Source organism: Periophthalmus magnuspinnatus, chromosome 23 (assembly GCF_009829125.3).
Source record: "Periophthalmus magnuspinnatus isolate fPerMag1 chromosome 23, fPerMag1.2.pri, whole genome shotgun sequence".
NCBI lineage: Eukaryota > Metazoa > Chordata > Actinopteri > Gobiiformes > Gobiidae > Periophthalmus > Periophthalmus magnuspinnatus.
The window spans coordinates 21,285,112-21,301,774 of record NC_047148.1 but is presented as its reverse complement, the minus strand read 5'-3'; the positions used below and the strand labels follow the sequence as shown (position 1 = coordinate 21,301,774).

The 16,663-nt window shown below is 38.5% G+C and overlaps 1 protein-coding gene across 2 annotated transcripts; it reads left to right on the top strand.

The window, feature by feature from the left end:
- Window positions 1–547: 547 nt before the first annotated feature.
- On the top strand, window positions 548–16,500 carry nup214 (nucleoporin 214). Of its 2 annotated transcripts, none has more exons than XM_033989190.2 (36): window positions 548–725; window positions 1,137–1,332; window positions 1,398–1,549; window positions 2,398–2,596; window positions 2,675–2,745; window positions 2,826–2,889; window positions 2,972–3,075; window positions 3,542–3,648; window positions 3,733–3,799; window positions 3,950–4,073; window positions 4,880–5,038; window positions 5,166–5,565; window positions 5,640–5,776; window positions 5,846–5,934; window positions 6,824–6,907; window positions 6,997–7,146; window positions 7,267–7,425; window positions 7,515–7,618; window positions 7,799–7,969; window positions 8,082–8,167; window positions 8,254–8,340; window positions 8,426–8,743; window positions 8,824–8,982; window positions 9,195–9,303; window positions 9,621–9,696; window positions 10,008–10,074; window positions 10,162–10,225; window positions 10,410–10,462; window positions 10,535–11,992; window positions 12,421–12,485; window positions 12,568–12,736; window positions 12,831–12,983; window positions 13,837–14,008; window positions 14,522–14,685; window positions 14,771–14,804; window positions 16,023–16,500. In XM_033989190.2, exons 1-36 carry the CDS (start codon window positions 684–686, stop codon window positions 16,051–16,053), a joined length of 5,844 nt encoding a protein of 1,947 aa, XP_033845081.1. In that variant the 5' UTR covers window positions 548–683; the 3' UTR covers window positions 16,054–16,500. The 2 variants fall into 2 exon arrangements, with proteins under 2 accessions (XP_033845081.1, XP_033845080.1); XM_033989189.2 differs by having other exon boundaries at window positions 12,565–12,736.
- The last annotated feature ends 163 nt before the right edge of the window (window positions 16,501–16,663 follow it).

Here is a 16,663-nt window from a genome sequence, read left to right as displayed (position 1 = left end):
GCTAGAAACTGCTGTTATCGCAGGCCATTTCTTTTCCAACTTATTGCATAACCTCTATATTTTGATCCGAGTGCTCAAACAGTGCTTTTTGTAGACTGTGAAGTGAGAAATTGTTTGACTTGTGTAGGCTAAAGCGATTGCTATAGAGGATGATTAACTGATATAAATTTATGATTAACTGCATAAATTGATGGCAAAAGGTACAGAAGGGTAGTGAGGGATTTTGCAAATATTGGAATATAGCAGCACCTATATAAACTGATTTTCAAAAATGCATATCAAATTGTGTCATGAAAGTAACCCAGTTATACAATACAGACTGGAAAAACTAGTGGTAAAAATAGTCCCAAAAGAATGCACTGTGAGCTTTTACATCCACAAGCTGCTACTCTGTGCTTAAATCGTAATTCTAACAAAAATAATAATAATGTTGGGACAACTGCCCATAATCAGTTAATAAATGAAGTGTGTTAAAGCTGCACATTGTTTATTAAAAAACAATACAGTAATAACATTTTAGTTTTTGTCTCAGATTGATGACGTACACAGTGACATTGTGACGCCATTGAGCGGCGACGCAGCAGAGCGCGCATTGGGTTTTTTTAAGAGATGAATGTGAGGGGTTTTTTATAACACCATAATAATTATTTTTAACAATTTGGCCAACAGCCGGTTGATTCAAAATGAGCGATGACACAGATTCTCCTCCGGAGAGGGAAATGAAAGTAAGCTCTGCTCGTTTTTGTTGTTTCGACGACTTAGCTTAGCATTGAGACCGTCATCTCCATGACGTTTTCTATCACAGCTCGTAAAGTTAAGATAACATAAGTTTATGTTTCAATGGGACTACCAATTGAACGCCTTTTGTTTCGGTTTATGATTCTTTAGGCCCTTTAGTTGCGTTCAGTTAGAATATTGAATCAAACCTACTAGAAGTTGTGTTTTTGTTATTTGTAGACAAACGGTGAAACCAAAACTAAACATTCTGGACAAACGTGACACTTACATGATTCTCACCATCGAAGATGATTTATTTAATTGTGACAGACGAAAAACATGCTGGCGAACTGTTAACTGAGAGATTTGTGCGTCCGTTCAGTTCATGCAAGTTAATTTTCATGCTTTGTTTTTTATAGGATTTTCAGTTTCGTCAGATGAAGAAAATCCGAGTGTTTGAGGCACCTGAGGAACTGCCAAAAGACAGATCCAATCTCCTCGCAATTTCAAACAAGTTTGGATTTACTTTTGTGGGGTTTGGTTCAACATTAAAAGTTTTTCTAACACAAGACCTACTGGATGTTGATAAATCTGATGGCAAGCCCAATGAAATAAGTAAGTTTGTATTGATCTTTCTTCTTGTGTCATTCTCTTTTAATAATCTGATTCTCCTCTTAAAGTTGAAGGAATTGCTGCAGTAGCAGAGATTGCTGTGGGACTTCTCGTACATCACATAGCCCTTAGCTGCGATGAAGTGACTCTGTCAGTATGTGGAGTTTCTGACGAAGTTTTGTCTCTGGCATTTTATGATGTCCGTACCTTCATTAATAAGGTATGACTACTTTTAGATACTTTACAAACATCTTTTGTAAAAATAGAGTTATAAAATAAAGTTCACATATAAATACAGCTGTAAGATAATTTAATTTGTATCTAGTAAATGCCTTGAGATTCAGCTGCACATGGAATATGCAGCTATATGGAAAATTAAAAATATAAGATATGGTCTTCAAATTAATATATACATGTCCAAGAAAAATAAAAGAATGGCAACACAGCGGCTGAGTGTCTAGCACTCGTACTTAACAGCAAGAACGTCCTGGGTTGCCCGTCTGGTTAGAGGTGTTCTCCTCATGTCTAAGTGTGTTTCCTCCAGGCTCTGATTTCTCCCATCAACCTAAAACATGCACCATAGGTACAGTCCTCCAGCTAAGACAGTCCTGACCAAGCCTCGTCGTGTAAGGTGGACCTTAACCTAATAGGGGAAATATAATATAAATAACTTCTATATTGTCGGTTTTGAACAGGGCAGTTTTGCCTTACTTTTCTTTACAAAATGCCCATAAATATGAAGTCATTTAAATGATGATTATGGAAATGTATATTTGAATCAAATACATTCAACAAATACTTAATACTTTGACCCTTTGTTGTTTATAGAGGATTCAAGCGACCCCTTTCCAGCCTTCTGTCTACTACATTTAGTATCATTTTTCTTTTAAATTCAAGGTATTTTCTATTAGCGGTAAACATTTGTTTTTAGATATAATTGAACTGAATTATATTGTTGTCATGTCATGTCTGACATGGTCAAAAATTCGATTTTAACAGTGGTATTCTTCTGAGGCAACAAGTTATCATATTAAAATAAGCTTTTTTGTTTTTTGTTTTTTTTTTTAGAACAGAGCCCAGAAGTTGCCATTTGCAGTCCTACAGCCGACAGTGCAACCAAATATTTTGGTGCAGGATCTTAGATGGAACCCAGTTGCAGCATCTATGCTGGCAGTTTGCCTTTCTGATGGCAGCCTGATGATTTTGGATGTTGGCGAAACTGTTGTAGTGCAAGGAAGCCTGCCAAATTCCACAGGCATCACAAGCAGTAAGTTGCACCTTTTTAATCTGTGATTTAATTTTGATTGATTGTTCCAGAAGTTCATCTTAAATGGTTTGATTTCAGTTTGCTGGAGTCCAAAAGGAAAACAAATTGCTGCGGGAAAAATGGATGCCACAGTCTGTCAATACATACCAGTAAGGAAATTAACAAACAATGCTTTATTTTGATGTTTATTAGAGCCTATGAGTAATTCGAATATTTTTCTTTGGAAAAGACCCTTGAAGAAAAGAAACGAATTCCTTGTCCAAACTTCTACACCCCTGACAACCCTGTTAAAGGTATAAATGCTTCCCCAACATGTGCTATAATTGCTATTCGTGTTCATCATCAGTGTCATAACAAAGCGTTTTTCCCCTGTAGTTCTGGACGTGTTGTGGTTGAGGACATTTGTGTTTGCTGTGGTTTACGCTGCTGCAGATGGTTCCCCTGAAACTCCACCAGATCTTGTAGTGGTTTCGTTGCCTGTAAGTATGTCTTTTTATTTATTTATTCATTTATTTTTATATGTGTATAATATATATATATATATATATATATATATATATATATATATATATATATATATATATATATATCCCATATTTTATGTATATATATCCCATATTTTATGTATATATATCCCATATTTTATGTATATATATCCCATATTTTATGTATATATATCCCATATTTTATGTATGTATTATATACATTTGTATAATACATGACCTCAGCTGAGGGCACAAGAACTGCTGATGCACAGCTGATTGATGGGGTGAAGGAATTGGATCTAACAATGGTTGACAGTACTAAAGCTGATTAGATGTATGGATTTTAAAGCACACCTCTGGAGCTTCCAGGAGGACCTCCAAGTTTATAATACAGGACTTTTAAATAACCTACTTTTTTGAGGCAAGCCTCAGCTATTGTTGTAATATTTTATGTTTGCAGAAAAAGGAGGAGAAGATGGAGACAAAATATCTTAACTTCTCTGACCCCGTTTATGGCAACTGCACAGAGAGGCAGCATCACTACTTTCTCAGCCAAATAGAGGACTGGTGAGCATTTAATTCATTATAATCCATTATTTTATTAGAGTAAATAAAAAAAAAACTTCAATTATCCCTTTTTGTTCCTTTTAGGGACCTGTTTTTTGCAGCTTCAGCAGCTTCTCTTGAAGTCTGTCCCATCGCTCGGCAAGACGATAAGGTAACTTGTGTAAATTTGTAAGACTTTATGCAAAGTTTATGCTTTACAAATGGTGTTTTGTTGTGGACACCTTTCAGGAATATTTTTTGAATATTGGTCTAAAATAATATTCATCTGATATTATTTGATTTAATTTTCTTATGTATTTAGAACTGGGAATTGTGGATTCTTGAGGATTCTAGTCGGGCAGAACTTCCAGTGACCGAAACCAGTGAAGATACCTTTCCTCTTGGCTTGGCAATAGACTTCACAAACCAACAGGACATTCGCATATGTAGGTTTATGATTTTAATTAATAACCATTTCAATCAATAAAAGTGTCCATTAAGACCTTTCCCGAAGAGCATGCCACTCACTTTCCTCACATTAGCCACTGCAACTAACCTTGCACAGCAAGATGGAGTCTCTGTTAACTACCACAACAGTGGCATGGATCTAGGGCTGGTTATATAATGTTAGTATATAACCTAATAAACAGAAATGTAGAAAAATATATGTATTCAGTGAGTATGTGGACATTTAAATAACCTAGTCTCTTCTAGTTCTTGTTGTTCTCCAGTGTCAACTGCAGTAGAAGTGTGATGTGTAACGAATAGTGATTAGTCCACTGTTATCTAAACTGCCCCAGTCTGACAGACATTCACGTAGAGCTGCTGCTGCTGTCTGGTCACATCATTCTTCTCATTCTTAAGAGCAGAAAATGAACCTTCATTTTCAGAAACATCCAAACTTTGTCTGATCAAGCCTTCATCTGCCATTTAACATTACACTAGAATAGAATTGTTTATTGCTGCTCAAATTCACAAGATCGAAGGACTCAACATCACAGTCCAGACAATCTTGCTGCCGAATGCCAATGAGCTTAACCACATATTCACTTCAGCACTCCCCCCTCTCTTCAGTACTACATTTAAATTACTTTGTCAAACTATTTCATGCAGCTTTGTTGTTTATTAATGTGTTGAAGTTTAGTCAAGTGAAATTGGTGCAGCATTTGGTGTTGCATCTATGTTGTTGTTTTATTAACTTGTATGGTTTTAATGTTTTGTTAAATAACTCAAGTCCTTACTTATTTTCTAGCTGATGAAAAGACCTTACCTCCAGCACCTGTAATGCTGGTGCTTTCTACACATGGGTTACTCTGCCCATTCTCATTGCTAAACCTCAACCCTGGGATGAAGCAACTGGTATCTCCTCCAACGCCCTTATCCTTGGACGGGGAAAGGCTGCCTAAACCAGGTAAAAATAAGTTTTCCATAAGTTAACAAAACCAACAAATGTGTATAATAACTGTAATGTGTGCATGTAATGCACGACTTGCATTATTTGTATTTGAACATAGTGTAATGCCATGTGTTTCCTGCAGGTGCAGCTATATCTCAGAAGGCTCCTCCATCAATTGCATCTGCCTCAACAGCAATTACAGCCTCTGTTACACCCTCTCCTCCTGCCCCTGCAATGCCCCCTGCTGCACCCTTCAGCACTGCACCTGCCGCTCCTGTGTCATCTTCAGGCTTCACATTCTCAGTTCCTTCGACTTGTGCCACTTCTGCTCCCTCAGCTTTCTCACTTGGTGCATCTACAGCCTTTGGTTCAGGGGCCCCAAGCTTTTCCTTTGTTTCCAAACCCCCTTCTGAAACGCCCTCAGCACTGTCAGCGTTCTCTTTTAGTACTCCCTCCACCAAACCTTTGGCCGCGACCACATCTGCGCCTTCACCGCAGACTGTTGCTACACCGCCTGCTGTTAAACTCAATCTTAATGAAAGGTAAAATTTAATTCAGATACAGTTTTATGCTTGGATTGTATTCAATAATGATGCAGTTCACTGTTTTATGACAGATCTTCCTCACTAGAGACAACCAATCCAGCCCCACAGCCATTTTCATTTATATCATCTGCTCCTAAAACGATTGTCTCTAACTCCAGTAACTTCATGGCCCCTTCAGTGCCAGCCCCCAAACCTCCTGCAGTGTTGGGTAAGTCAGACGTTTTTAGGTTTGTAAAACAGTGCTTTACACTTCTATATTAACTTGACCATATCATAGCCCCAGTGCGGCCAGTCCAAACCAGTACACCTGCCACTGTTGTCCAGAAGCCTACGCCAACAGCACAACCCCCAGCTCAGACATCACAGGTTTGTTTTAATGTCTTTACAATACTTCACTTTGGTTCATAGTTCACTTTCACATTAAATTGTGTTAACATTTGTAGGTTATTATTACATAACCTACAAGTGTAACTGAGTGGCGTCACACTAAACAGAGTACTGGTCAGTTAATTAAGTTGGTGACCTTTGTATGAACAAACGTTCAACATGTTTCATACATATGTAATTAGGGTTATTGAGGTTTGGCACATTAGCTTGTAGTAAATGTGCTGTTTATAAATACAAATGAGAAACCTTTACTATAATTCAGAGCTAATTTTAATGCATTAACATGTATATGGGTTGGTACTTTTTGACTGGGATATTTAATCTAAAAATATGTATCAGTATATTTTATTAAAGAGGCAATAGGCTCTGTGCACACACTAGCTAGGAGCAGACTAGCTAGCTCACTGTCTCAAACCAAATGCTAACTTTAAAAAAAGCATAAAATAAAAAAATAAACAACTCATTAAAATAAAAATGTATTAATGTGAAGACTTCTCAGTTGTTTTTATATGTAGATTATTTCTGTCTTATTTTAATATTTGTATGCCTCAAATTTAGCAAAAGTGTTAGCATTGTAGCAGTGTTGAGCATTTGTTTGTTTATTCTTTAACATGCTGTCAAAAACACCCTCGAGTCACTGTCCGCTGTCTTATCTTTTAATATGTATTAATTTTAGCGCTACTAAGCAAAAAAAAAACAAACACTCAGTGTCACTACTTCCTGTCCAGTTCTGTCTTAACACTGTGCATGATTAAAGTCAACACTGTGTAGTTATGTTGTGCAACTTTAAAAACTACATTAACAGTCTGTGAGGCTAACTACGGCCAACTTATTTAACTGTTATCATTAACACAACATACCATTACAGGGTCCAGTTAGTGTAAAATCCTTGGAAAAGCAACTACAGCAAAAGAAAGACTCTGATCCCATCATGGCTGGCATTTTTGAGGAGGTGAATGTGCTCACATATTCTAACATTACAGTACAATCTTCTTAATCAATTGTAATTACACTATGGACTTGATATATATTTTTCTTAAGATTGCGCACTTTCAAAAAGAACTTGATGACCTTAAAGCAAGAAGTGCAAAAGGAGACTTTAAGGTTGGCACCAATGAAGAGATGAAGGAACTGAGGAAGGAGTCTGAGAACATGCACGTTTTTACTCTGGAGATAAAAGAATCCACCGAAGTAAGACAAATTTTCATAATGATTGCATTGTTTTCATGTTTGCAAAGAGCTTCCCACTTTCCTCCCAAATGTGCTCAAAATTAGCAGTCCTATTTCCCAATGACACTGTGTTTCCTTCAGTCACTGCATGGTGATAACGGCATGCTGAAGACTACACTACTGGAAGGATTTGCTGGAGCTGAGGAGGCCAAAGCACAGAGTGAACTGAGCAAAGACCGAAATTACAGACATCTTCTGTACAAGAGACCTCTAGATCCACGCAGTGATGAACAACTGAAGGTTAGAGACAGTGGGAGGCACATAACACGCAAAGTTATTTTAAAATTAATTTTAACTGCTCTAATTGATTTTGTTTTCATCTCAACAAGGAAATCCGTCGGTTGTATAATTATGTCATGTTTGCTGTGGAAGATGTCAACGATGTCTTGGATGTTGAATGGGAGAAACATTTGGAAAAGAAGAAAAAGCAAAAGTAAGTAAAGTTTATTCTTTATTTCCCAGGGATCTTGTGCAAATTCATTAATCTTACATAAGAAATAATGATCTGGACCAGACGCCATCTGTTGCATTTGTTCTAGTAGGTCATAAATACAACCCTTTAGCCCACATATTTGGTTAATAAAAACATATATATATTTTTTTTTTTTTCCAGGCATATGGTTGTACCAGGACGTGAAAGCCTTTTCACCACATTATCTAACAATCAGTACATTATAAACCAGCAGAAGAACAGACTGGATCAGTTAGTTAAACAACTGACTTCACTGCATCTCTATAATAAGTCACAATCTATAACAAGCAGCACGTCAGCTACTACATCTAGGTGAGTATTGGTTATGATTTTAGTCAAAATTATTCTGTTAAATGCATAATAAGCATATACGTGTCACTAAATGTTACCTGTATAACAACTTTATGTATGTGTTCTGTTCCAGTATGGATGGTGAGCTAGAAAATTTAAGGGATGCACTTTTAAAAGCTAAACTGGAAAGCTCCCCAAAAGACACACCTAAAACCCAAGGTATTCATTAAGTGGTGTAAGCTAAATACATTATATTTAAAATCTGTACAAATAAAATATCAGTAGCTTATAACTATCTTTTACAGCCGCCAAGATCTCACCTGTGAAACAATCTCAGCTGCGCAACTTCCTTTCAAAGGGTCAAATGCCACCTGTCCGATCAACTGCACCAGGTTAAACGTCCAGAACATTTACTGAAGTTGTTAATTGAACTCGGGAACAATGATAACCAGCCTATTCATTCTTTATAATTATCAGCCAATCTTTCACGCTCGGCCTTCCTTTCACCAAAATACTATGAAGACCTGGAAGATGTGAGCTCTACATCCTCTGTGTCCCAGTACATGGATCCTAACCCACGTCACTTAGAGCTGGAGGAAGAGGAGGAGGAAGAGGAGGAACTGCAGCAGGCGTCTTTACCTGTTATCCCTCCCACGCTGTCAACTCCCCGACACCCCACAGTTGTGAGGACACCCTCTATTCAGCCAGGCTTTGGTGCCATTCAGTCTACTCCTTTAGCCAAGCTTCAGTCTTTGCAGGGTATGAGCTTTGGACTAAGCCCTATCCCGAGTCCAGGTAATTAATCAGAAGATGCCATCATTTCACTTACACTTATAATAAAAATAAATTACTTCACTAATTATGTCTATTTTTAGTCCCAAGTAATAAGATAAATCTCAGTGGTGCTGAAAGTACTGCACTTGCCACAAAGACTGTCAAACATCTCCCAGAGGGGCGGACTCCTGTCCCCATGTCTGCCCAGCAGGCTGCAGGGACTGCAGCGATGCGCAGACAAATGGCCATTCAAAAGCCAGGTGGGTTTGCTGTAGTGTTTCATTAAACTACTGCCCAATGGACATGGAGTAAAGATTGCTTTTGTTTGTGGTGTTGGTGGCAGTATCTGCACTTCTGCATGTTACTCAGTAGGGGGAGACAGGATTCCATTTGTAACCACTATATGCCTTGTTTATTTATGTCTTTTTGCCAGTAAAAATTTTTTGAGGAATGTTTCTGTTTTTCCCCCTAGCTGCGAGCAGTGCAACATTGACAGAATCAACTCTAAAGACTGTTCCTCAGGTTGTAAATGTCCAAGAACTGAAAGACAAAGGACCTGTCCCAGTTTCTTCTGTCATTGGGTAAAGTCTTTTTCCTTTTATTTTAGTTATTGTGCTTGAATATAAGTGATGAACAGTTTCATTCTAAGACATTGGAAAGGGAGAGTCTACAGATAAATTATTGAATTAAATATGACACATGACACAAATAATCAACCGAAGGTAAAGAAAATAACATTTCAAACAAACTGCTGTCAATGCACTGGTAAATGGTATTCGGCTGCTTTTTTATTTTCACGAAATATTCTATTTTCTAAGTCATGTATAAAAAAAAAAAAATACTCATTCAACTTCATGACAGTTGCATTTAGTTTAATGTTGATGCTTCTCTGTTTCAGCTCATCAGTATCTAATCCAGTAGCTCAAGTGGTTCAGCAGGTTTTGACTGCTGTGCCCTCTAATCAAGTTAAACGAGTGAGTATTTAAAGTATGTTGATTATATAACTTACTGTATCACTGTAATCTGATTACTCGTGTGTTTTTGAGTAGGAGGCCATTGATTTGAATTGCACTGAAAGTTTTCCTTCATAATAAACAAACTTAAGGTTGTGTTCATTCATGCACTAATTAATTGAAATTGCTAGTATCACAGCACACACAAAACATCACTCTCCTTCCCTCTGCTGGCCGTTTAAGCAGTTTGCAGTTTCAGAATAGAACTTGATGGTGTTCTCTGGCTTCCCAATAATTTAACATGTGATAATTTTAACGTGTTATTTTCTTAGATACCGTCTCAAGTTTCCCAGATTTCTACTGACAATGCGGCTAGTCCACAGACGGGTTTTGTTTTTGGTAAGCACTGTTAACACTGGACATTTAGATTGTATAACACAGCGGCATGTGTGTTAGTTGGTGTCTCTGAATATTTTTGTTTTCCAGGGATGCCTACAACTACTTCTGCAGCAGAACAAAACAACAGTAAAGGGTTCTCCTTTACCTCATCGTGAGTTTACTTACAAATAAAGTTTTTCTTCTTTCACAATTGCTGTCGTTTTCTAGAAGACACATTTTTATTAGTGATTACATTTTTATATAGAAAGAGTTTATTAAAAAATAATTTGTTGTCCTCCAAAAGTTAAGTTGAAATAAAGTGCAATCTCAGTTGTGCCATTTTTGTTATTTCACAGCTCCACACCCTTCAGTTTTACATCTGGTGCACAAGGATCTGGAAATTCACAAGGTAAACTGCTACTAATATCTTTTATGTTTTTTAAGGTTCTTCCTTCATATATATTTAAACCTTTTTTCACAGCAAAAGAAGCTACTAGTAAATTCTCATTTGGAAGTAACAAAGCTGTCTTTGGTTCGACATCTGAGGAGCAGTTTTCTCTCACCCCAAAGTCCACGTCTCCTGCTTTTGGTAATTCATCGGCTCCAAGCACCACAGTGGAATCAGTCAAACCGCCTTCCTCCTTATCAGCCCTTCTCAAGGAGCCACAACACCCCAAGACGACAACCGGAGATACACTGGGTGTCTTTACAGATATTCGTTTAGGTCAAGGTGAAGCTAAAGATACTCTCAGTAAACCTGCTTTCAGCTTTGGTGAGGGTGGACTTGAAACTGGAAAGGGAGCTGCACAGTTTAATTTTGGGGCGGCCATTCAGAAGACAATTGAAGAGTCTACTGGAACTGAGCAACCCAAGGACAGTCTGTTTAAGCCTCCAGATTCCACCACAAAACAGGCTTTCTCTGTTGCCCAGTCAAGCTCTATATCTGCGCCCTCACCAACATCGTTTGTTAGTCTTCTCTCAAAGCCTTCCCCTTCAGAGTCTTCAAGTGACCCTAAAGCTCCAGCCCCAGTCTCTGAGCCCACACAGCCCCCTGAGAAACCAGCTGAGGCACCAAACCTGGAACCTGCCAAGACTGCAGTGCCTGAACCCGAAACAACAGAAACAACCCAGGAGGCTGCAGCCACTGCTCCTGTCCCGGACAATTCAGCACCTAGCCCTGCACCCCCTGCAGCAGAGGCCCTTCAGACCTCCGCTAGCCCTGCCCCAGAGCCCTCCTCTGCTGTGGCACTTCCCACTCCAGATCCTGCTCCCATATCTGTGGCCCAAACCACACCCTCACAGACGATTACTTCTGAAACACCTGGCTCTATATTCACCCAGCCTCTACCTGCTACCACAGACAGTACCACTGTGATAGCTGCACCAGTCATCAATACTGTTGCCACTACAGCAACCACACCGACCCCCACTGCTGTAATCACTGCCACCACCACGGCACCTGTTTCTGTGTTTGGGCAGCCTGCTGCCACACCCACCTCTTCAGCCGCCGCTGTGCCGTCAACCGCGGCACAGCCCACGGCTTTCACTTCGGCTGGATTTGGTTCCGGAGTTGGCACAGGATTTGGCGCTCCTGTGTTTGGCCAGGTCAGTGGCTTTGGTCAACCTGTCAGTAGCTCTGGAGCCTCTGGTGGCTTTTCATTTGGCCAAACTTCATTTGGTGCAAGTCCAAACACAAGTACAAGTGGTGGTCTTTTTGGAGTTTCTACAGCGAGCAATGTGAGCTCCTTCTCCTTTGGAACTAGCAATGCTAACACTTCTAGCAGTGTTAACACTGCTAGCAGCACAGGGACCGGGCTTTTTGGACAGAGCACAGCCACTCCAGTGTTTGGTCAGAGCTCAGGGTTTGGCCAGGCGTCTGTATTTGGAAGCAACACGACAACGTCCTCCTCATCAGGGTTCAGCTTTGCCCAACAATCAGGTCAGTTGTACTTACAGGAATCTACTGCTTGTTTTATTTATTATAGATGGTGTATTCTTATATATTATATACATTAAGTTATAACATTATATTGAAACATGTTGCATAATAAAAATGAGGAGGCAATCAATGACAGAGACAGAATGATTGGAAATGGAGCAACGCCATTAATTTCTCAACCCATAATTACATTCTTCTCACTATATAGAAATTTCTATCTGGGCAACTGATGTGAAATTGGCAGCCAGTGTGTCACTCTAGTTGAATTATGATTGTTTAAACTGACTTTTTTTTGTTTTAACTCTGATTTGATTTGACATTGACTTGATAAGTGCACACACCAATCATTTTTAGAACAACATAGCTAAGTCTTGTGACTGTTTTTTTCCATTAAAATAATGTTAATATATTACTTATTTATTTTTCAGTGTTTGGTTCCAATGCCACACCGGCTTTTGGCCAACAAACTAACACTGGCAGTGTTTTTGGACAGGTATAATATGAACATTTAGACTCTTAGTCTGTGCAGAAATGTTGACCAAGTCTTAGTAACAATGAAATTTTTTTCTCAGCAGCAACCCTCCACTGGCGGTTCCCTGTTCGGCTCCACGGGCAGCACCACTGGATCCTCTGGTGGAGGCTTCTTCAGTGGACTTGGAGGCAAACCCAGTGAAGATGCCGCCAATAAGAACCCATTTGGTTCTGCAGTTTCCACTGTAGCCTTTGGGCAACCTGCACAGACAGGTACCTTTCACTTACTCCGCTTGCACTTTGACTCCAATCTTTAGCCATTCAACCTTAATTTTAAACAACTAACATACTTCCTGTCAAATGATAGGGAACAACAGTCTGTTTGGGAACAGTGGAGCCAAGGGCTTTAGTTTTGGACAGTCTGCTTTTGGAGAGCAGAAATCTACTGGGACTTTTTCTGCAGGAGGTGGAAGTGTGGCAGCACAAGGCTTCGGCTCCTTCGCTTCCCCAACAAAACCAGGTATAGATGTGGGAGTAGCTTACAAACTACTGTTTTTGGCCCAAAAATATTTTGCATCTTATCATTGGGCAATGGCACACATTACATCTTTGCTCAAGTAGAATAGAAATTGCTGAGACTGTTATGTCCAGCAGTTCCAAGTCTATGTAGTTTTGTTTGGAGTTCAGGTTTCTGTATCTGGTCTATATTTGACCTTTACCTCTGTTCTGGCATCTGTTAGTGTGTAGATGTACAGAACTACACTTCTGGTACATAATATTTACACCTACTGTATACCAGCAATAAAAGATTCCATCAAGGCGTATAATTATTAATTGTTGTTTAACTTAAAGTATTACTTCAGAAAAATAAAGTGTGTGTGTCTATATATATATATATATATATATATATATATATATATATATATATATATATATATATATATATATATATATATATATATATATATATATATATATATATATATATATACATACACACACACACACATATACATACGTTCTATGTATACTAATGGCCTATTTCTGGGCCATTGTAGAGGGAATGTAATCTTATTACTTTGGCTTAATCAATTATTTACTGGCCCATAATGCTTGGTCTGTAATTTCATCTCAGTGTCCACTCGTCTTTGGGCTGTTGTTGGCAAGTTTTCAAATGTCTAACGCTCGCTCAGGAGCCTAAACAGTCTAGGACAAACTACTGTTACTTGTGAAAGTTGCAATGTTTTGTGTATATATGTATGTGCACAATATGCATGTGTATAATATAGTGCTCATACATATATGTATGTATGTGCACTATATTAAATGTATGTATATCATCTTTTCATTAAATTCTGATCGTCTTCTTTCAGGTGGCTTTGGAAGTGCGCCCGTGTTTGGTAGTCCTCCTTCTTTTGGCGGTTCACCTGCGTTTGGCACTGGGGCATCTTTTGGGACGGCTCCCTCTTTCAACAGCCCTCTGGGGTCATCTGCTGGCAAAGTGTTTGGAGAAGGAACAGCTGCTTCAAGCATGGGAGGATTTGGGTAAAAGATCATTTATATGCATTTTGTCACTTTTGACAAAGAATAATCCAAGTTGTGTTTGTTACAAATGGCACTGCATCATGTCATAAGAGACAGAATTTGTCATTTTAAACCCTGTGTCTCACCCTGTTAAACCACCTTCTTTGTGGAAATGAGCCAAAATCTATGAAGGTCTGTGCAGGACTAGATAATTCTCAGATAATCTGGTAGAGCTCACTCTGCCTGCAGATTACACTGGCCTGCTCTCCCTTACAGTCTCTCTATGCAGAGGGTGTGGGTCCTGCTGGAGGGATTACTGCTAAAACCCCATTTCTCAATCCTCTATTCCCCTCACATAGACACACGTATACAAAGGCTGTCTACCGAAGAAAAGTATCCTAATATGATTCACCAATAAACCAAAAGATTTATGAAAAGTGAAACATCCTCTTCCTCAGTGTGATCATTTTTATTGTGTGATTATTATTGATTTATGTATATTAGACACATGACTTAAATGTATAACCTTTTCAGCTTTGGCAGCTCTTCCAACGCCCCCACATTCGGTGCACTTGCTAATCAGAGTGCCCCTTCATTCGGGGGTCTAACCCAGCAAGGGTCCACCTTTGGAACTCAGCCTAGCAGCTTCTCAGGCTTTGGGCAGCAGCAGCAGCAGCAGCAGCAGCAGCAGAGCGGAGGTGAGATACAGAAATTGTTTTTTTTTTAAGTGAACTTGTTGTACCTTGTCATCTAATGCTTACTAATTTAATATATATATTGTAGGATTTTCTGGAAACGCTTTTGGATCTTCAAATCAGTAAGTAGTCGATAAGTAATTAGTCATCTCATTTGTTGGGTGTTCACAGATTTTCTTGCACAACTCTGCTCCCACTGATTGCCATAGTCCTATTTCTGTTTTAATTTAAGCACAAAATATAACAAAATAAGATACAAATTCAAATCTGTCAACTGGAGAACCCGAACTCTCCCCAGAACTGAAGAAACAGCTTGGATGAGCAGCGAAACGGCTTCACTCCTACAATTTTTCGGTCCAGTTGACAGATTTGAATCTTTCTTTTACTGTGGCTCATATCTGGACAACAGAGATTACACAAACACAAAATATGTAACAGGGATTCTCAATGGCAAGTGTGTTTTTTTCAAGCTTTCTTAGCTTTCTGCGTTCTTTCCCATCTCTATTTTTCTGTCTTGTCTTAGTATTTTTGTGTGAGTGTGTTTTGTGTCACATAGCAGCACAGTTCCTCAGGCGGTCTTTCAGTAGAGTGCACTCTGAGGAGGGCAGGAGTGTACAAATAAGGGCTCTTTACCCTTTATGCTTCATGGACTTTTAAAAATATATATTAAATACGATTCATCCCTTGTACGTGTTTATTGAGGGGTAGGAGAGGTACAGATTTACAGGCAAACACATTTCTAAAAGACTGGCATTATGTCTGAATATTGCCATCAGGTTAATAAAAAATATACAGGGTGCCTCTTTAAAATAAAAATAAAAAATCTTAATCAGACTTTTTCTATTGGACTCAGTGGTTTCCAAAGTCTTTACCTCATTTATTACACCTCTATATGAGCTCCATTTGTCACATGAACCACATCAAGACAGGGCTGGATTTCTTGCCGTGTTTCACTGCAGCAGAGCCTCATCAATGGTTCAATCACATCTGTATCTTTTGCTTTAGTTCAGTAATGTCCTGTATCTTTGTTCAATACACGATACGTTTAACATGGCTCCATAAAAATAAATCCAGAGGTGTGAAATCTGGTGAACGCGGTGGCCACAGAACAGGTCCATCCCTTCAATCCAACGGTCTAGAAACACGCAGACCCCAGTGTGATTAAAAACTTTTATAACCACTTTATTGACACGCTGTATATTAATTTTTGCCATTCTTGAATGCTCTTATTTATTACTACCACTGAAGCATTAAAATAGTTCTTGGAAATTGCCTTCTGTTAATGTATGTAACATTTTAATTGACTAATTCTAAACCTTTTGTGTTTTTCTCATTTGCAGATCAAATTCAACATTCAGTGGCTGGAGATAGTTGGTTATAATTGACAAAGTTTTGTTAAGGCAAATGTATTTGTATAGCACATTTTAAAAACCACAGTTGACCAAAGTGCTGATCGTGCAGCAGTGAATCTCAATGCACCTCATGAAACGACGACACATTGGGAGATGCTGCGCTGTCACTGTTTGCTATAATTTGGCTCCTTGAATTTTGAAAAACCTAACTTTTAAACTTGTTACTTATGTTTTTCCTTCCACAAACTTGGTTGGTTTTTTTTGTGAAACTTACAGTGGAACATGTAACATTTTGGTTTGCAGTTTAATTCATGTGCCACTTATTCGTCTGGATCACATACTTTATTCTGGTTTATAAGATTCAATGTAAAAAACTTGTTCTTTTCATGCCATGTTTCTTCATGTTAATGTAGAAAAAGTTGCCTAGAATAATTGTATTTTAATAAAATGACAGCTTTATAAACCCAAGTCTTAATTTTTAGGTTCCTCAACATATACACTACATTCTTTAGAGTTTTTAATAGGAGACGACTTTGGGCAAACTCTTATTTTATTATGTATTTTTATCGCTGTTTTGTTAGTCTATGCCATTTCAAATCTTAAGGTAGTAGCCTATGTCAATGTCACTT